Genomic DNA, 21,994 nt, shown 5'->3' with positions numbered 1-21,994 from the left:
TCCTTTCTGTTTTAAATTTGCCTGTATAATCGTGACTGTTGTTCCCTTGCACGTTGGTGTTTTGAAGTGTTTATTGTCCTCCAGTCCCCCTGTGCCTGCCTGCCCCGCTCCCCGCTTCCCGCTGCCGTCCTAACAGACACGCCCCCTTTTCATTCTGTGCCCTCCCCGCTCCCGCCTCCCAGCTGCTCCTCCCTCCCTCCCACTTGGCCATAAATGGCGACCGCGCGGCGCAGGTGAGTGTGACCTGTTCTCAGGACACCCCCACGCCGCACGGCCACCAGCTGTGTGTGTGCCCCTCCCTCGCTACTGCCCTCGTTGTGCCTGCCTCGCTGATCTCGCCGTATTTGCGTGTGCCTTAATATTTTGTTCTGTTTCCTTTCTGTTTTAAATTTGCCTGTATAATCGTGACTGTTGTTCCCTTGCACGTTGGTGTTTTGAAGTGTTTTTTGTCCTCCAGTCCCCCTGTGCCTGCCCGCCCCGCTCCCCGCTGCCGTCCTAACAGACACGCCCCCTTTTCGTTCTGTGCCCTCCCCGCTCCCGCCTCCCAGCTGCTGCTCCTCCCTCCCTCCCACTTGGCCATAAATGGCGACCGCGTGGTGCAGGTGAGTGTGACCTGTTCTCAGGACACCCCCGCGCCGCACGGCCACCAGCTGTGTGTGTGCCCCTCCCTCGCTACTGCCCTCGTTGTGCCTGCCTCGCTGATCTCGCCGTATTTGCGTGTGCCTTAATATTTTGTTCTGTTTCCTTTCTGTTTTAAATTTGCCTGTATAATCGTGACTGTTGTTCCCTTGCACGTTGGTGTTTTGAAGTGTTTATTGTCCTCCAGTCCCCCTGTGCCTGCCTGCCCCGCTCCCCGCTTCCCGCCGCCATCCTAACAGACACGCCCCCTTTTCGTTCTGTGCCCTCCCCCCTCCCGCCTCCCAGCTGCTCCTCCCTCCCTCCCACTTCGCCATAAATGGCGACCGCGCGTACGCGCAGCGGTCACGCGCAGCGGGCGCGCCGGTTGTGCGCCGAAGGCGCGCCAAAGGTAAGCCCGTCTGCGCCCGTCCGCGCCTGGACCACGCCCAGCGCCAGGGCCCCTGGCCCCCACCGACGCAAGACGAACCGAAGGACCTACGACGCCGCCGCCTTCAACGCACTCAACGCTGGCCGGACCCCCGCCTGCTGCCGAGCCGCCCCCAAACGCTTCCACGGACCATTCACCTGCACTAGCTGCAAGTTCACCTGCCTCCGAACTTGCACCGCACCCGCCAAGCCAAGCACCAGCAACAATCACCTCAAGTGCATCCTGCTCAACACCCGCTCCGTCCATAGACACGCCGTCGAACTCTGGAACCTGCTCGACACAACATCACCAGACGTCGCGTTCCTCACTGAAACTTGGATGAACGCCTCCTCAGCCCCCGACATCGCCATCGCCATCCCGGATGGATACAAGATCATCAGGAGGGACCGTGTCAACCAGACCGGAGGAGGCATCGCCATCGTCCACAAGAACATCATCCGCATCACGACCGATACCAACGACACCTTCACCGCCGCCGAACACCTCCACTTCCAGATCCACACCGACCCAAAGACGACCCTCAGAGGCACCCTCATCTACAGACCCCCGGGACCACGCACACAATTCAGCGAAGACATCACAGACTTCATCAGCCCACACGCCCTCCCCTCCACCGACTACATCCTCCTAGGGGACCTCAACTTCCACCTGGAAAACAACAAGGACCGCAACACCGTCGCCCTGCTGGACAACCTTGACAACCTCGGACTCAAGCAACTGGTCAACACCCCCACCCACTACGCCGGCCACACGCTTGACCCCGTCTTCTCATCCAGCAAGCACATCGCCTTCACCCACTCCACCGGACTTCACTGGACCGACCACAGCTGCGTCCACTTCAGCTTCAGGAAAACCACTACCCACCACCACCCGCAACAGGTTCCCCACAGAAGCTGGAGCAAGATCACCGCCGACCAGCTCACCACCTCCCTCAGCCAGAACCCACCTGCCAGCACACCGGACCCCAACGAAGCTGCCCGCAACTTCACGCAATGGCTGACAGCCTGAGCCTACGACCTCGCACCACTGAAGAACCCTCCCAGCAAACCCAGAGGCAAGAAGGCCCCCTGGTTCACCGACGAACTCAAGGACTCCAAAAAGACCTGCCGCACACTCGAGAAAGCCTGGCTACTCGACCGGACCACTGACAACATGACCGCCCTCAAACACGCGACCCGCAAGCACCACCAGCTCATCCGCACCACCAAGAAGAAATCACTGAAGGAGCGACTGGACAACAACGCCCACGACAGCAAGGAACTCTTCAGCATCGTCAAGGAGTTCTCCAACCCCAGCACCGGCAACGACATCACCCCCTCACAAGACCTCTGCGACTCCCTCGCCTCGTTCTTCCACCGCAAGATTGCCGATATCCACAACAGCTTCGGCACACCATCCAACAGTCGAACCAACGCACCCCACCACGACCCTCCGCACCTGGACCGCAGTGACCACCGAAGACACAGCCCGCACGATGAACACCATCCACTCCGGTTGTCCGACTGCCCCCTGCCCCCACCACGTCTTCAACAAGGCCGACTCCACCATCGCACCCCAACTCCGAGACGTCATCAACACCTCCTTCGACACCACCACCTTCCCGGAAAGCTGGAAGCATGCCGAGCTCAGCGCCCTACTGAAGAAACCAACAGCAGACCCCACCGACCTCAAAAACTTCCGCCCCATCTCGCTCCTCCCTTTTCCTGCCAAAGTCATCGAGAAGATCGCCAACAGATAGCTTGCCGCCTTCCTCGAGACGAATGGATCCCTCGACCCCTCGCTGTCCGGTTTCAGAGCCAACCACAGCACCGAGACCGCCCTCATCGCAGCCGCCGACGACATCCGAACCCTTCTCGACAACGGGGAAACAGCAGCACTCATCCTCCTGGACCTCTCTGCCGCGTTCGACACTGTCTGCCACCGCACCCTAGTCCAACGCCTCAGCAACACCGGCATCCAAGAGAAGGCATTGAAGTGGATCATCTCGTTCCTCGCTGGAAGAACACAGAGAGTCCGCCTCCCCCCATTTCGTTCCGAAGCCACCGAAGTCATCTGCGGCGTCCCGCAAGGATCATCACTCAGCCCCACCCTCTTCAACGTCTACATGAGACCTCTTGCTGCCATCGCACGCCAACACAACCTCAACATCATCTCCTACGCCGACGACACCCAGCTGATCCTCTCCCTCACCAGAGACCCCGACACCGCCAGAACCAGTCTCCACGAAGGGATGAAAGACGTCGCCGAGTGGATGAAGAACAGCCGCTTGAAACTGAACTCAGACAAGACGGAAGTCCTCATCCTTGGACCATCACCCTCCGCTGGGACAACTCCTGGTGGCCCCCAGCCCTGGGCACCGCCCCCGAGCCGACAGACCACACACGCAACCTGGGCTTCATCCTGGACTCCTCCCTCTCGAAGACTAGACAAGTCAACGCCGTCTCCTCTTCATGCTTTCACACCCTCCGCATGCTCCGCAAGATCTTCCGATGGATCCCGATCGAAACCAGGAAGACGGTCACCCAGGCCCTCGTCACCAGCCGGCTGGACTACGGAAACACCCTCTACGCCGGAACCACAGCCAAGCTACAGAAAAGACTACAACGAATCCAAAACGCTTCCGCCCGACTCATCCTGGACATCCCTCGACGCAGCCACATCTCCAGCCACCTGAGGAACCTGCACTGGCTCCCCGTCAACAAGAGGATCACGTTCAGACTCCTCACCCACGCACACAAGTCTCTCCACAACCTGGGCCCCAAGTACCTCAACGACTGCCTGACCTTCCACACGCCCACCCGCTAGCTACGATCCGCTAGCCTCGCCCTCGCCGCCGTACCACGCATCCGAAGAGCCACCGCCGGAGGCAGATCCTTCTCCTACCTGGCGGCCAAGACATGGAACTCCCTCCCCATCCACCTTCGGCTGACCCAGGACCACCTCGCCTTCAGGAGACAACTCAAGACCTGGCTGTTCGAGCAGTAGTGGCCCCCCTCCCCCAAGCGCCTTGAGACCCTTCCGGGTGAGTAGCGCGCTATACAAGTGTTTGATTGATTGATTGATTGTGTTTCACGACACCCGAGCCTAATATTTTAGAGTGGACCCACCTCCACTTTACCTTGCACCCGTCAGAAGAGTGCAGTGTACGCCAAGGTGGACTTTGGAGCAAGGTAAATACAGCGTCTTGCACTACCACAGGGCGTAGAAATATCAGCGTTGTGATGAAACGCCAGCCATTCAGACTGGAGGAGTATCAGGAATACGCCGACTCCTGCCCTGACTGTTACAAAACCTGATGGCTGACGAGGGATGCCTTCAAACATCTACATGACGTGGAGGGGTGCCAGAGTCAGCGGTAACGGGAGATGTGGAGGGGTCCAAGGCATTGGACATTGATTGACCTATCCCTCTCTCCCTACCAGCTACCGCGTCCAATGAGCATCTAGCTCTAATATCTTAAAGAACTGACCCACCCACGTTCCACATAGCGCATGTGAGCTGGAAGAAGGCAGAAACGCAGAAACGCGTCCTCGCGATGTGTGCTCTGAAAATAAAGGATTAATCCACCTCGCGAGTGCATTGTTTTTCACGACACCCAAGCCTAATATTTTAGAGTGGACCCACATCCACTTTACCTTGCACCCGTCAGAAGAGTGCAGTGTACGCCAAGGTGGACTTTGGAACAAGATATATATTTATATATTCACTGAAAAAACCATAGGTTTTAGGGAAAGTTATAGTTAGTTGGACATTTCACTCGTACAAAACCATAGAAACTCCCCCGTTATAGTTAGTTCAGATAACTATAACTCGCTCCCCCGCAATGCACTGCTGATGACGTCACTTATTACATCACTCATGACATGGTCAGTGACATCACTGATGACATCACTGATGACATCTCAAATGACATCACTGATGACATCACTGATGACATCATCCATGTGAAAATCTGATGCACCTCCTCACACCTGAATATAACCTTTGACTGTGTGTTTCTGTAAAGTTTAACTATGTTTAATATATATAGGGAAATGCATATTGAAGAATGAGTGGGTGTATAAGTGTCTGAATGGATGATTTATTTAGTGGGTGTGTAACTGAGTCTATAAGTGAGTGATTAAACGTATCTTACTGAATGCATGGGTTGGTGAGTAAACTGTGTGAATGTCTGTATCCATCTGTCTGTTGGTGTGTAAGCGGCTGCATGGGTTTGTGAATAGCTACATGAGTTATTGATTGGTTGTCTGAGTATCTGTATGGGTGGCTGAGTGTTTGTGTGGGTGGGGCGTGTGTGAGTGGGTGATTCACTGGGTGCATGGTTTCAAGATTGCATCTGTGATGGACTGCATGGGTGGGTGAGTGAGTGTATGGGTGTGTTAGTGAGTGACTGTATATCTCAGTGGTACATGTGCGAGTAACTACATATTTAAAAGGCAGTATATATGTGTGTTAGAGTATTTAAATGGCTATAAGTGAGAGTGTGTGATTGTGACAGTGGCTGTATGGATGAGTGTGTGGGTGTATCAGTGATTGTATAAGAGCATAAGAATGTTCTAGTATTTGTATGAGTGAGCAGGTGTGTGTATAACTATATAGGTGAGTAAATAGGTGTGTGATTATTTATTTGCATAACTGACTAGATGTGTGGGTACCTCTATGGATGACTGGCTGTGTGTGAGTGTCTATATAGGTGTATGAGTGCATATGATAGTCCTGTACTGAGTGACCATAAGTATGAGTGACTGTACGGATGAGTGAGTGGATGTGTCTGTAGACCTAAGAATCAGTGAGTGGGTATGTAGGTATTGGTGTTGGAGTGTCAATGGTTTTGAGAATGGCCGTCTGTAATTTAGAGTGGGTGTATCAAAGGTTATATTAGGGTGTGAGAAGATGCATCAATTTATCACATGGATAATGTCATCAGTGATGTCATTTGAGATGTCATCAGTGATGTCACTGACCATGTCATGAGTGATGTTATATGTGACGTCATCAGCAGTGCATTGCGGGGGCGAGAGTTATAGTTAGCTGAACTAACTATAACGTGGGATTTTCTATGGTTTTGTACGAGTGAAATGTCCAACTAACTATAACTTTCCCTAAAATCTATGGTTTTTTCAGTGAATTTCTAAGGTTTTTTAAATGCTAAATTCTAACTATAACGTGCCTGAAACCTAAGGTTTTTTCAGTGAATTTCAAAGGTTTTTTAAATGCTAATTTCTAACTATAATGTGCCTGAAACCTATGGTTTTTGTCAGTGAATTTCAAAGGTTTTTTAAATGCTAATTTCTAACTAAAACGTGCCTGAAACCTATGGTTTTTTCAGTGAATTTCTAAGGTTTTTTAAATGCTAGTTTCTAACTATGCCTACAGAGGTAGGACATGTGAAGAAAGAAGAAAAGACGCACAGAAAGAAGCAAAATAAATGCAGAAAGAAGCAACAGAAGTCCTCAAAGACAAAGAAAAGTGCAGGAAAAAGCAAGACGTGCAGAAAGAACCAACAGAGGAGCAGAAAGAGGCCTTGTTACAAAATCATCCTGTGCCCACAACTTTTTCAGACAGGTACTGGTGTCGCTTCTCCCGAGCCTTAGCAAAATAGCCGAAAAACACATCAACCAGGTTCTTTCTTCATTTGTTGAGTCTTCTGGTGCATTACACTCATCCCAGACTGGATTCAGAGCCAAGCAAGGAACAGAAACTGCACTGGTGGCGGTAGTGGAGGCGACCAGGGCTATTGTGGATGCTGGAGGCTGCGCTGCGGTGGTCCTATTGGACCTCAGCGCAGCCTTCGACACTGTAAATCACTCTCTTTTGATGCATAGGCTTCGCCATGCAGGGATCTCCGGACTGGCTCTTAAATGGCTTCATTCCTTTTTATCGGATAGATATTTCTCCGTCTTTGAGGATGAGGTGTCATCAAGCCAGCTGCAACTTAGTCACGGCGTTCCCCAGGGATCATCCCTCAGCCCCACTTTGTTTAACATCTATATGAGACCTTTGGCTGAGGTGGTGCTTCCTTGGGGAATTCAGCTTGTCACCTACGCCAATGACACGCAGCTGGTTGTTTCCTTGGTGAGAGACGATACCTTACATCAGGGGATTAACAATCTTACCCCGTGTCTCTCCAATGTCCTTGACTGGATGACCTCGTCTTGTTTAAAGCTAAATGGAGCCAAAACGGACATTATGCTGCTGGGCTATAAAGCCCCAATCAATTTGGACCCTTGGTGGCCGCATTGTCTTGGACCCCCTCTGAAGCCTAAGACCAAAATAAAAAGTTTGGGGGTCTGGTTGGACTCTGCCCTGAACTTCCAATATCAGGCTAACAAAGTAGCCGCAACTTGTTATGGGCTGATGAGAGTTCTTAAAAAAGTCCTAGACCTCCTTTGTTTTGAAGCCAGACGTATATTAGTCCAGTCGCTGGTTCTCTCGCGACTGGACTATGCTAATGCTATCTATTTGGGGACCTCAGCAACTACAACAAAAACTTTGCAAGCTGTACAGAACTGTGCAGCTCGCTTACTTATGAAAGTCCCCAAACGGTCATCAGCAAAGCCCTCAATTCGATTCCTCCATTGGCTCCCAATTCACGAAAGGATTGTGTTTAAGACCATGTGTTTGGCACATAAGTCTATTCACAACCTGGGTCCTCCCATTTTGGATCCTTTCTTTCGTCGTTATCATTCGGTTAGATCTCTTAGATCTAACCAACGCAATCTGCTTGTTGTGTCAAAGGTCAGGCTAGCCCGTATGGGCGGCCGTCGTCTCTCGGTCCTAGCAGCTAAAGAATGGAATAAACTCCCTGACAACATCAGGCATGAATCAAACTACATCGCCTTCAGGAAGCAATTAAAGACATTTTTGTTTAATAACATCCTCTAATGCTTGATAATGTCCTTGGGTCTGACAGCGCTGGGATGCTCTAGGGTAGCCATGCGCTATATAAGCAGGTATTCATTCATTCATTCAACTGCCTCTGACTAACCAGGCCTAGAGCCAGTGGTATGCTAAAAGGCACTTAGAATACAGTGAAAACACCTACATACACTAGGGAACACTATGCGTTGGGGTACCCCTGTGATTAGTGTGACCTCCTCTGAAAGCCCCTAGTACATAATAGGGCAGGGGGAATAAAACTACCTCTTAAAACACGCCACGCGGTGCGTTTGCACACTGGTGAAGGGAGGGGGGAGCCTGAAGTGACATGTGTGCAAACACGCCCTGTGGGCGTTTTCAGTTGGGGGATTAAGTCCCCTTGAATCCTGAGGGTCCCTAGGGTCCATCTAGCCCACAAGGTACCTCCAGTAAGTGCCACAGAGCTGCATTGCAGAGAGGTATAAAAAGGGGCACGGCCTGGACCACCTCTCGGCAACGCAGCGCCGTGGCGCTTACTGGAAGCACCTGGTGGGCTAGTTGGCCCGCAGGGGCACTCAGGATTGAAGGGGAATTATTGCCCCAACTTAAAACACACCACAGGGCGTGTTTGCACACATCATCTCAGGCCCGGTCCCCTCCCTTCACCACCATGTAAACACGCCCTGTGGCCGTTTGAAGTTGGGAGATTAAGTCCCCTTGAATCCTGAGTGTCCCTAGGGTCCAACTAGCCCACTAGGTACCTCTAGTAAGCGCCACAGAGCTGCGTTGCAGAGAGGTGTAAAAAGGGGCACGGCCTGGACCACCTCTCTGCAACGCAGCGCAGTGGCGCTTACTGGAAGCACCTGGTGGGCTAGTTGGCCCCCAGGAGCCCTCAGGATTGAAGGGGAATTATTTCCCCAACATCAAACGCGCCACAGGGCGTGTTTGCACACGTCACCTCAGGCCCCGTCCCCTCCCTTCACCACTGTGTAAACACGCTCTGTGGCCGTTTTAGGTTGGGAGATTAAGTCCCCTTGAAGCCTGAGGGTCCCTAGGGTCCAACTAGCCCACTAGGTACCTCTAGTAAGCGCCACAGAGCTGCGTTGCAGAGAGGTGTAAAAAGGGGCACGGCCTGGACCACCTCTCTGCAACGCAGCGCAGTGGCGCTTACTGGAAGCACCTGGTGGGATAGTTGGCCCCCAGGAGCCCTCAGGATTGAAGGGGAATTATTTCCCCAACATCAAACGCGCCACAGGGCGTGTTTGCACACGTCACCTCAGGCCCCGTACCCTCCCTTCACCACTGTGTAAACACGCTCTGTGGCCGTTTTAGGTTGGGAGATTAAGTCCCCTTGAAGCCTGAGGGTCCCTAGGGTCCAACTAGCCCACTAGGTACCTCTAGTAAGCGCCACAGAGCTGCGTTGCAGAGAGGTGTAAAAAGGGGCACGGCCCGGACCACCTCTCTGCAACGCAGCGCAGTGGCGCTTACTGGAAGCACCTGGTAGGCTAGTTGTCCCCCAGGGGCACTCAGGATTGAAGGGGAATTATTACTCCAACTGAAAATGCGCCACAGGACGTGTTTGCACACGTCACCTCAGGCCCCATCCCCTCCCTTCACCATTGTGTAAACACGCCCTGTGGCCGTTTTAAGTTGGGAGATTAAGTCCCCTTGAATCCTGAGGGTCCCTAAGGTCCAACTAGCCCACTAGGTAGCTCCAGTAAGCGCCACAGAGCTGCGTTGCAGAGAGGTGTAAAAAGGGGCACGGCCTGGACCACATCTCTGCAACGCAGTGCAGTGACACTTACTGGAAGCACCTGGTGGGCTAGTTGGCCCTCAGGATTGAAGGGGAATCATTTCCCCAACTTAATACGCACCACAGGGCGTGTTTGCACACATCACCTCAAGTTGGGGGATTAAGTCCCCTTGAATCCTGAGGGTCCCTGGGGTGCAACTTGCCCACCAGGTACCTCCATTAAGCGCCACAGAGCTGCGTTGCAGAGGTCTAAAAAGGGGCGTGGCCTCTGAACACCTCTCTGCAATGCAGCTCCCTGGCACATACTGGAGGTTCCTAGTGGGCTAGTTGGCCCCCAGGGACCCCCAGTATTCAAGGGGAATTAGTTCCCCATCTGCAAACGCGCCAGGGATTGTGTTTGCAGAGTGCTGCAGGGAGGGGCGGGGCCTCCGGGGATGCCAGTCTTTTTTTTTATTTAATTTTTTTTAAGAAAGGGGGCTGTGTTGCCCCCCTTCTTACCCTGTTTTACTGGCCCCGGGGGCCCCATCCCCCAGGGCCTGACCCCAATTTTACTTTATCTTTTAAATAAATTGGAAGGGGGCCGTGGCCCCCCTCCTGAGGCCATAATCGGCCCCGGGGACCCCATCCCCCCGGGGCATGGCCATTTTTGTTTTCTCTATTTATTTGGAGGGGGGCTGCCTTGCCCCCCTCCTCAGGCCATTTATGGCCCCGGGGACCCCATCCCCAGGGGACGCGCTTTGTTTTTTATTTATTTATTTTTAATTTTTGAGGAGGGGGCCGCGTGGCACCCCTCCTGGGCCACTAATAACCCCGGGGACCCCATCCCCCGGGGCTGGCCCTCTCCGTTGGGGACCAATGAGGGTCCCCAATCCCCCCATGGTCCCGCCAGCTCCCCGCCTCCTGCAGGAGCCGGCATTGCTTTTCACATGGGGAGCTGCTAAGATGCAGCTCCCCGGGTGGAAAAGCAATCGGCTTTGATTTTTGGAAGAGAGAGCAGGTTTCCTGCTCTCTCTTCCAAAAACCAAAGCAGTTTGCTATGGCAGGTCGGGAGCCGCGAGGCTCCCACCTTGCAATAGCAAACAGCAGTGTCCCGGGGTGGGCACCCCGGGACACTGCAGGAGCCGGCCCTGGGGGGTGGCAGTCCCCAGGGCCATCACAGGCTCCAGGAGGGGGGCCGCGCTGCCCCTCTACCAACATTTGCAAAGCCCCCCCCCAATTTAAATAATTAGAGCCCCGGGGAGATGGCAGTCCCTGGGGCGTGTGGGGGTTGAGCCCCTCCACACAGGTAGTTATTTTTTTTTTAAAACAAGCCCGGGGCGTTGGCAGTCCCTGGGGCTGCGGGGGTGGCCATGTGCCCCCACCAATATTTTATAAAATCCCCAGGGTTGGCGGTCCGCGGTGCTTGGGGGCCTTTGAGCCCCCACCCATTTACTAAACAAGCCCCGGGGTGGCGGTCCCCGGGGCTGGGGGGCCCCTTTGGGCCCCCCATTACAATCTTGACATTGCCCCCGGGACTTGGCCCACCCGGGGGCTAATTAATATATTTTTTTAATTTTCGTCCGGATCCGTGGATCCTCCGCAGATTTTGCAGATTTAAAAAATAAATAAATTCTTTTTTTGGCCCTGAAGGTCCTTGAGGGGCCCCCTAAGCAGGCCTAGGGGGTCAGGGTGTTTCTACCCTGCCCCCTTTTCTCTTTTTTCGCATTTGTTTTTCTGTTTCCCGAGGCACAAGATGGCTGCCAACACTTCCTGGTTTGGAGTGTTGACAGCCAATTAGAATAAAGCTCGTGATCGGGAGGGTGCACGGATCCTCACTATCTTTATTTCTTAATTTCTCAAAAACTGCTGAACGGATTTACACCATTTTTTAAAAGGTCGCTTTCTCGGCCAAGCAGTACCTTTTTGACAAATTTGGTGTAATTCCGTTCAGCAGTTTTTCCAATAACTGTGTCTAAAGTTTCCTATGGGAAAATTATTTTTTCACCACTATTTTTTGAATTTCTCAGGAACTACTGAACGGATTTACACCATTTAAAAAAAAAAAGGGCGCTTTCTGAACCAAGGGCTACCTTTTTGCAAAATTTGGTGTAATTCCGTTCAGCGTTTAGGGCTTTTTTTCTCGGCCCCCGCTTGACGAATCACCCCCAAACTTTCAGGATAGGAACCATTAGTTTTTCCAAAATTTCGTGAAGATTTGTCAACCGGCTCCAAAGTTATTGGGAATAGAATGTTACGATTTTCCTATGGATAATAGGTCCTAACTATATCTACCTACTGGCAACCGCCAGTAGGTAATATATATATATATCTTTATTATCTACTGGCGGTCGCCAGTAGATAGTTATAGTTAGGACTTAGTTTCCATAGGAAAAGCGTTTTTTCTTTTCCCAATAACTTTGGTGCCGGTTGACGATTCTTCACGAAATTTTCAAAACTTATGGCCCGCTCCGGTCAGCTCCTATCTTGAAAGTTTCGGGATGATTCGCCAAGCAGGGGCCGAGAAAAAGGGGGGTCCTAAAACGTGTTTTATCCATGTAATTTTGCATAGGAAACTTTAGACACGGCTACAGCCCGAACTGCTGAATGGAATTACACCAAATTTGGCAAAATGGTAGCCCTTGTTTCGGAAAGAGACCTTTTTTTTTAAATGGTGTAAATCCGTTCAGTAGTTCCTGAGAAATTACAAAAAAAACGGTTGAAAAAGGAATTTCCCATAGGAAACTTTAGACACGGCTACAGCTCGAACTGCTGAACGGAATTACACCAAATTTGGCAAAAAGGTAGTGCTTGGTTCAGAAAGCGCCCTTTTTTTAAAAATGGTGTAAATCTGTTCAGTAGTTGCTGAGAGAATAAAAAAATAAAAGTTTCAATATTTATAGGCACGGAGGATCCGCAGACCCTCCCGACCACAAGCTTTATTCTAATTGGCTGTCAACACTCCAAACTAGGAAGTGTTGGCAGCCATCCTGTGCCTCACTGCCAGGGCTGCGTTGCAGAGAGGTGGTCCAGGCCACGCCCCTTTTTACACCTCTCTGCAACCGCAGCTCTGTGGCACTTACTGGAGGTACCTGGTGGGCTAATTGGACCCCAGAGACTCTCAGGATTTAAGGGAAATTTATCCCGCAACTTAAAACGCACCATGGGGCGTGTTTGCACAGCGATGAAGGGAGGGGGTGGGGCCTGAGGTGACATGTGTGCAAACACGCCCTGTGGCACCTTTTAAGTTGGGGAATTAATTCCCTTTCAATCCTGAGGGCCCCTGGGGGCCAACTAGCCCACCAGGTGCTTCCAGTAAGCGCCACAGCGTTGCTTTGCAGAGCAGTGGTCCAGGTCACGCCCCTTTTTACACCTCTCTATAATGTAGCTCTGTGGCGCTTACTGGAGGTACCTGGTGGACTAGTTGGACCCCAGGGACCCTCAGGATTCAAGGGGACTTAATCCCCCAACTTATAATGCGCCAGGGGTGCGTTTGCAGAGTGGTGGAGAAAGGTGGCATGGCCTTTGCTACCTCTCACCAATCCCACTGCCTGGGGCTTACTGGAAGTAAAAGGTAGGCTAGTTGGCCCCTAAAGGACCCCCAGCAGTGAAGGGGACTTCAGTCCTCATCCAAGAGCACGCCAGGGACAGCGTTTGTAGAGTGGTGTGCAAAGTGGGCGTGGCCTGGTACGAGTACTTACCAGTGCTGCTGTGTGGGACTGACTGGAGGTAATAGTTTGGGAAGTTGGCCCCCAAGGATGTCCTTGGGGGCCAACTGCCCCTCTTGTTACCTCCAGTAAGTCCCACACAGTGGGATTGCTAAGACGTCTTCGGAGGCCATGGCCCCCTTTCTCTACCACTCTGCAAACGTGCCTCGTGGCAGACTACAGGATGGGGGATGAAGTCCAATTTAGTCCTGAGGGAGTTTGTGGGCCAAGAATCCCTCCTGTAAGTCCTACGCATCGGAATTCCTGAGCGTTGGTTGGACGCCCAGCACCATTTCTCCACCACTCTGCAAACGTGACTACTAGTTAAAGTAGCATATTTCTGCTCCTCTGACTTAGAGGTAGTTTTAATCCCCCTGCCCTAGTAGGTACTAGGGCCTTACAGAGGAGGTCATGCTAATCACAGGGGTTTCCCAACGCATAGTGTTCCCTAGTGTATGTAGGTGTCTTCACTGTATTCTAAGTGTCTTTTAGCATAGCACTGGCCTGGTTAGTCAGTGTCAGTTACCACCAGTACCCATCTGAAAAAGTTGTGAACACAGGATGATTTTGCAACAAGGCCTCTTTCTGCTCTTCTGTTGGTTCTTTCTGCACATGTCTTGCTTCTTCCTGCACTTTTCTTCATCTTTGTGGACTTCTGTTGCTTCTTTCTGCATTTCTTTTGCTTCTTTCTGTGCGTTTTTTCTTCTTTCTTCACATGTCCTACCTCTGTAGGCATAGTTAGAAACTAACATTTAAAAAACCTTAGAAATTCACTTAAAAACCATAGGTTTCAGGCACGTTATAGTTAGAAATTAGCATTTTAAAAAACTTTGAAATTCACTGAAAAAACCTTAGGTTTCAGGCACGTTATAGTTAGAAATTAGCATTTAAAAAACCTTAGAAATTCACTGAAAAAATTATAGGTTTTAGGGAAAGTTATAGTTAGTTGCACATTTCACTCGTACAAAACCAGAGAAATTCCCCCGTTATAGTTAGTTCAGCTAACTATAACTCGCGCCCCCGCAATGTACTGCTGATGACGTCACATATTACATCACTCATGACATGGTCAGTGACATCACTAATGACATCACTCATGACATCTCAAATGACATCACTGATGACATCATCCATGTGTTAATTTGATATATCTTCTCACACCCTAATATAACCTTTGATACACCCACTCTAAATTACAGACTGCCACTCTCAAAACCATAGACTCTCCAACACCAATAACTACATACCCACTCACTGATTCTTAGGTTTACACACACACATCCACTCACTCATCCGTACAGTCACTCATAGTAGGATTCACACACCTCCAGGCTTTTCCCTAGTTTGAGAATATGTGAGCAGGTCCTTGACCTTGCAAAAAATAATCAAATCATTTCATGAAGCAACTTAACTCTACATCTAAGGTTGACAAAGTACAGTTCTTGATAGAATGTGTGGAAATGATCCCTCTTTGCTTTGTCATCGCCAGTCACTGATCATCTCGTTGTTAGCAACGAATGGCTTATTACATTGAGCTTTTACCACAAGGACAGTAACTTACCTGCCTTATTACCAATCTCAAATGTATTTTATGCCCCTCCTTAGGACGAGCTGTGCTCTACTTAAGCAATCCATATATGGGCTGAACAAAGGCTGAGAGGAGCGTTATACCCCATGGGATATGGCTCCCTGGGTCTCCACAGAGCAGATTGCAAATTCTGAGCGTTACTCTTCAAGGAATCAGAATTCCATAAAGAAATCCACCTTGAAAAACTGTTTGGTACATCATTACTCCCCATTGCATGGGGTTCATCTCATAACAGGCAGAGTTAGGTGCAATTGTTCCAGCAAAATTGATTAATCAGTGGTGGCTCGCTGAGGGAGTGCTGCGGGGCAGTGAGGCGGGGGAGGGGCAGGGTGGGGGAGTAGTAGACTTGGACATACGACAGACAGAACTCAGAGTAAGGCTTACTCTGAGTTTTGTCCGTCAGAAATCTGAGTCCACTAACCCCCTACCCTGCCCCTCCCCCGCCCCACCCCCCCACCCCGCAGCACTCCCTTGGCGAGCCTCTACTGTCATTAATTCCAGTCACCCAATATCTTCACAACTAGCTTCACCTAACTCATAATAGGGTCCTTAGTTGCTATATCCTCTGGGTTATGAGCCAAAGTATGTTCTACTTTGTTTATTCTTTCTAGGTCTACTAATTTTTTGTCAGAAAGGTCTCTTTTATGTTCGTCTACCATTCAGTGCTGGCAGACATAGGTAAATATGCCCTTCTCTGTCACCAACAATGCATCTCTGTTTTTACCAGAAATGTGTTCTGGGCCATGAATAATGAAAAATATCATTTACTTCTTCGAAGTGCAGCATGCCGCAGCAGATCGCAGTGCAGTCTTCAATTTTGTAGCCACTTTTGACTGCCTTGCAAGCCGTTCACTCTACATGTGTGCATGGTCACATATTGAGATGTCTACTGCAACCACATTCTAAAGCTTACCTTTTTTTGATGTGGTCACAATTCAAGTGTAGGTCCTATGAACGAGATTAGAAGTCCATTTCATCTGAGTGCATGCACCTGCACGTCGGCCAGCCTAAGATTGCTATTAGTGTTTCTATCATTCAGCTCACATCTTCTCAATCAAAGTAGCACAGCGTGAGTCGCTGTAGTCCCACACCAGGTTAAGATCTGCTAAAAGGATCAACATACCCTCTCTCTCTCTGTAACTAAGTCCATGAAGTTATTGAGGGTGGTCCTGGGATGGATTAGGTGCATAGAAGCTAATGGATTTGCATTTTCCTCCTTGTACTTGTAAATGTTACAATGTATGTCAGCTTCTTGAATCTCTCTTATAGTTAACCGGATCATCATGCATGGATATATTACTACGGGCCTCGTTTTCTATAAATATATTACCATAAAACGAATTCTCCTCCCCCCAGCCAACTCAAAGCCAGCAATAATCTCTATGGAAACAAAGCAGAGCCACTACACTTTTGCACCTAAGTTAAAGAAAAACAATGGATTCCATCGCTACCTCCATCATATACCCTGTCATCACACTTGAGGCCCACAATTACTTTCAGTTACTTCTCTGTGGAAACCTCAGCTTCAGAGAGGGTTGCAATCAATATTAATGAGAAATGTGTCAAATGACAACTTATCTCAGTCGTAGTCCATTAAAACGTGCATTAGCCCAAAGGGAGATTAGGCATTAGCAGAACACCATGTCTATGATTCCATTTCAATAAAGTAAACTTTTTTTTAAAGATAACTCATTCTGTTAAAATTAAACAGGGTTGCGTTTAAAAAGAAAAGTTTTGTAAAGTTTTTTTTTAGAGTTGGCATTGATGCTGTGGACCACTGCCTACTCCCCAACAAACATTTTTTTATAAACTCTCAAAGGAGAAGTGGTAATATAATAATAGAACCCCTTCCCTTTTGCAAATGGATTACCACTCCAACTTGGGATGACCGGTTAAAGTTCTGTTTTGCAAGCGGATTTCAGAAAACATGGATTTATACAATAATGATTAGGTATTTTGAAGGAACACCTACAACATGCGCCTTCCAGATACTGAATTGGTATCCATTTGAAATTATATTTTAGGAGTGAAATCCTTTTCTGACTCCTAAAATGAGATTGGTACACATCAACGGCCGAATTGGAGCTTTTGTGACCATTTGAATGCTTCATACATCTTGCACTATATTTTTTTCTCCCCCTCCTCAAGGATGCTGATATTGACAGAAGTCCCAGAAAGGATTGCTTCAGTGTCTGCAGTAATCACTGTGCATGATGCATGAGCTTTCACAGTAACATCATTCATGTAGACATCGATTTATTAAATAGGATTACATTTACTTATAAAGGGCACTTCTACTGCAAATTGTCTCTAGGTGCCTGTGTGCGAGATACAAAGTTTAACTCCACATTGAATGGATTGTCTCATGGCTGAAGAGGCAGTTTATTGATCATAAAAAGCATTCAAAATGCAGGAAGAGAATTGTATTAAATTATTGTCTCCCTAAACTGTAATTTCACACTGCAGTCCATGTAACTTTATGCCAATATTATGTCTTTCGTAAAAATTACATATTTCTCTACATTTTGCCTAATCCTCTTTGATCACATACATATTTACCTGCGATCATTTCTATAAGAAGCTAGTCTTATTTAAATGGTCCTAGAAACAAGTTGTTTTAAGACTGTAGCCGTATTATGTTGTTTAAGAAATGAATTGCGCACAAAATGCGCCATGCACAAGGACCCCTGGCCTTTTTGTGCCACATAGATACTATAAGGAAGAGTTATTAGGGATGAATTTGCCAGGTGGGCAATCTGATTGTGTTTTGGTAAATTGTGAAGGATATTTTAATCACTGTCGCTGTATAGTCTGTAATTTCTCTCCTACTTTGTCTGGCCTGGACAACATATCTATGCAGACTAGGATGGATTAGCAGGCTGAGCTTAAAGTTAATTCTTTAATGCTTGGTCTCTCGTTAAACACAAGTTGGAATTTCATGAGTTTTTAGAGTCCCATCTCACATATAAAGTTTTTTTCAACTGAAATATGGCTGCAGAAAACCTCTTAACCCAGATCTGGTTCTAGCACTGCCTTCAGGCTATGTCATTAGTAGACATGGCAGGCATGGCAAACGTGGCGGTGGCCTTGCAATAGTCTACCCCGATTCACTGAACTTAACATGTGACCCTCTTACTATAGTTAACTGTGAAGCTGTTTCTCTCAGATGTAAGATTACTGACAATTACACTGCTCATTGATTTTTGATTTATAGACCCCCTGGACCAAAGAATACTTCTTTAGACGATTTTTGGAATCATAGTGATACTAGTGATCAGTTTTCAAATTTTACCATTTTAGGAGATTTTAACCTTCATTTAGAAGATTCAAAAGACTGTGCTTCAAGTTGGAACAAAAAGTCAAGTTTGCTACAGATAATGGCGGTCATACTTTAGATGGCATATTTTCAAACAATCCCAACCTTTTCTGTGATGGTGTACTACCTTTGATCTGGTCTGATTATGTGTGGCAATCCAGTTTAGTGTTAATAACAGACACCATCTTTAGATTTTAAAAGAGTAGCACAGAGTAAAACTATTTGGTTATTGAAGAAAACAGATAAAACAATCCTGGCAGACAACCTTGATTTGACGAAACCTGATCTGGGGAGTGGGCCTAATGTAGCAGCTGTAAGATATCATGAGTGGCTGAGTGCAGAAACTCTGAAACAAGCCCAAATAAAAATTGTTAAATTCTACAAGAAATGGCCATCTGCCCCCTGGTTCTCTCTAGGACTTTTAACTATGAGACAAAAATGCCTTAGGTTAGAGAAAGTTTGGAAATGGGATTATAGTGAGATAGATAGAAGCCAGTATAGAACAGTCATTAGCGAATAAAAAACTAATTGTGGAAGTAAAGATCAAATATTATGTGGAAAAAATTGAATTGGCATCAAACTCCTTGAAGGAACTTATTAATGTCTTTAATGTTCAATCTCTTTCAAGAACAATGTTCTGGACAATGCACAATACAGTTTCAGATCTGGTTGTAGCACTGAGACAGTTTAAAATTCTGTCTCAGAGGAGATCAGAGCTATCAAAGACAAGAGTGGAAGATCGGCGATGGTTCTTTTAGATCTCTTCGCCCCTTTTGACGTAGTTTTTCATACCGTTCTGTTTGAATGTCTGACAGAAATTGTGATTGGGAGATCAGCACATGATCTCAATGCCTCCTTTTTAAGCAATAGAGCAGACGGTAGCCTTTGGGGATTTTCATTCTAAACTCTTTTCTCTCCCTGTGGGGTTCTCCAGGGGTCATTGCTTAGCCCCACACTCTTCAACATTTATGTAGCATCATTGACAAAGATGATTCACTCTTATGGTTTTGCTACAGTAGCATATGCAGATGATACCCTGATTGTAGTATTAGTCTCTGGCAGTGTGGAAGAGGTGATTTAATAAGTGTTTGAATTCTATTGTCAATTGGATGACTACAAATTTATTAAAACTAAATTCTGGTAAAACAAAGGTTCTCATTTTCAGAAAAGAATGCACTTTTTGGGTCACTCTTGTTGGCCACACATCCTGGGTACTATCCCAGAGCCAGTGACTAGGGTAAGAAACCTTGGTGTGAAATTTGATGTGGGCCTTTCCTTCAAGGAGAAAATTAACAAAGTGGTGACCTCCTGCTTCCTTTTACTGAGATCATTGAGGAGGGTGTTGCCTTTTATCCCTTTACATCTCTAAAAAACTGCAGTCATCACCCTCCTCCTTGCCAGAATTGATTATTGCAATGCGACATTCGGCTTTTAGAAAGCTACAGACACAGCAGAACACAGCTGCTCGCATTTTGAAGAAGCTTTCTAAATTTATGTCAGTGTCAAATACTCTAGAAGAACTTCATTGGTTCCATGTGAAGAAAAGGGTGGCTTTTAAAGCACTTTATATAGCTCATACATAACTGTATGGGACCAGATCTAATGGTCTTGGAGGAACAATTAGGTGGTATCAACCGAATCGAAATCTCAGATCTGCTGTATCTTGTTCAGCACTGGCTCCCAGGATATATACAGCCTCCTGGGGTGGCTGTAGCTTTGTGCATAATACCTGTTATTTGTGGTACAAAATGCCATTGTACCTTAAAAACCAATCAAAACAACTTTTCGGGAACAGCTGACATCTTGGCTGTTTCCTTTATCCTTATCTTCTTAATGTGTTGTGCCCTTGGTTGTTTGTCCTAGTCAACTGTTTTGATTCCTGGCACCAAGACTCCAGTGGGTATTTGCACGCTTTAGTAATTACGATTACAATTGTGCTTCAGGAAATAAATTGCATCTGTATTTCAATCTGAAACAATAATGGTAGCAAATCTTACTTTCTTCATACCTTTTCATAGATTATTGCCACTGGTTAATTCTGTTAGTCCCAAAATGGGAGTGAATCTTCTCTTTGAAAAGTCAAAAAACATTACCATAATGAGCCACCAGTTTTTGTTTTCTATGTCGGCTCTTGAGTCATGAGTTCCTCTTCTGTATTCCTCTTGCAGATGTTCCAGTTGATAAGCTGAACTCCATGCAGTGTCTCATCTGTGTGAACCTGAAGTCAAACCCACTTAACGCGGAGAGCCAAAACCTCACTAAACCAGCCATCAAATTTGAACTGCTTACATCTGCACAAGAAGCGAACGCTGGGATTGAGGCATAGATGGAATGGACTGATTGTCTGATGTGGCAGTGTGTAATGAGATCTCTCAGGAGGACAAAATGGACACCGTGGGCCCACACATGGGCAAATGAGTGTTTTTCATTGTGTGGGATTGGGCTGGAAATTTTTTGATCAAGTAGGAAAAGGGGAACAGCTAGGGTTGTATTTTCTTTTTATTGGAAGGATGATTGCTTCAAATTAGACCGCAAGGAACAACCCATCAAGGTGAAGACGGTGGAGAAACAAGATACTGGACAACTGTTTGGCATGTACAATAGCATAAGAATAACATTTGCAAATGAGCAGTAGATATTTATTTGAATAATAAATTAATGCTGTCGGTACGAGATACTGGATATCGACACACTAGTTATGTGATATACCTGCTCATGAAATGATCATATTATAAATGTAAATGCTGGCATTCATAAAACATTAGGATTACAAATTCATATACTGTGCAAAATGTTTGTTGTTACCAATTCAGACAATACATTGTCCCTCCGTCGACATGAGCCATAGGCTGCTGGATCTTTCTTGTTTACGCTGATGCATCCTCTTGGCATTATGTGTCTGTCCTGCGGCATTTGGTAGTCGCAGAGCCAGTCATAAGGTTGATTTTACCTCATCGATTATGTTTTTCTGCCTTTTTCTCCTGTGATGCATGACAAAATAAAGATTGTTAGCAGGAATACAATTTATTGTTATGGGTCTTCCTATTCAAATCAAGGATGGAACTATTTTCACTTTTGCCTCCCACACATTCCATTCCACTGTCAGAAATGTTGTGCTAATGGAAATGTAGCAGTGAGAGAAAAACACTGCATCATTTTTCTCAGTTTTTTTAGGTGAACTAGAATATGAAGTCAAATGTTTGATTTTTTTTTTAATACTACTTGCATTCTTGTACCAGAATCATGTAACACATGACATGAATAATTTCAAAATAGTAATTGTGGGGAAAACCACATCGGTAGAGTCTTGATTGTGTTGGAGCAATGGTGTTGATCCATGCCATCAGGTACTGTTGTGAAGTTCCCACAAATCCACTGGATCTGCATGTTAGTTGGACAACATAAACTTTAGGTGAGGTGCATAAACTGATTCTGAGCACCCGCAGGATATATGTTGGTCTAGAGACCAGCTAGCTTATAGTGCCACCATAAGCCCCCCTAACACTTGCCAGGGAGCAAATGGTTTCTGGCAACCACTGTACATGACAAACCTGAGCCCTCAGGGATCGCGGTAACAGATCAGAACCTCTCACTCAGTCACTTGTGGTAAATAATTTAATTACCGGGACTTAATTTGATACAGAAACATAATAAAAATAGCTCAGTAAATAAGAGGCAGAATCCGTGGTATTAGAGGTTCGGAATGGGCTTTATTCCAATGGACGATTCG

General features: G+C 47.5%; 1 protein-coding gene across 4 annotated transcripts in view; it reads left to right on the top strand.

Annotated features, from left to right (window-relative positions):
- Nucleotides 1–21,287, top strand: part of LRRC20 (leucine rich repeat containing 20) — a 1,457,380-nt gene extending 1,436,093 nt beyond the window's left edge. For all 4 annotated transcript variants that reach the window (XM_085603858.1, XM_085603861.1, XM_085603857.1 and 1 more), the window contains one exon: nt 20,433–21,287. In XM_085603858.1, the coding sequence (XP_085459984.1) occupies nt 20,433–20,590 (158 nt within the window). In that variant the 3' untranslated portion in view covers nt 20,591–21,287. The remainder of the gene's footprint in view (nt 1–20,432) is intronic.
- Nucleotides 21,288–21,994: the final 707 nt, after the last annotated feature.

This window comes from Triturus cristatus, chromosome 1_2 (assembly GCF_964204655.1).
Source record: "Triturus cristatus chromosome 1_2, aTriCri1.1, whole genome shotgun sequence".
NCBI classification, from domain to species: Eukaryota; Metazoa; Chordata; class Amphibia; order Caudata; family Salamandridae; genus Triturus; species Triturus cristatus.
Note: the sequence above shows the minus strand (reverse complement) of the source record. Positions and strands in the feature narration are given on the sequence as shown.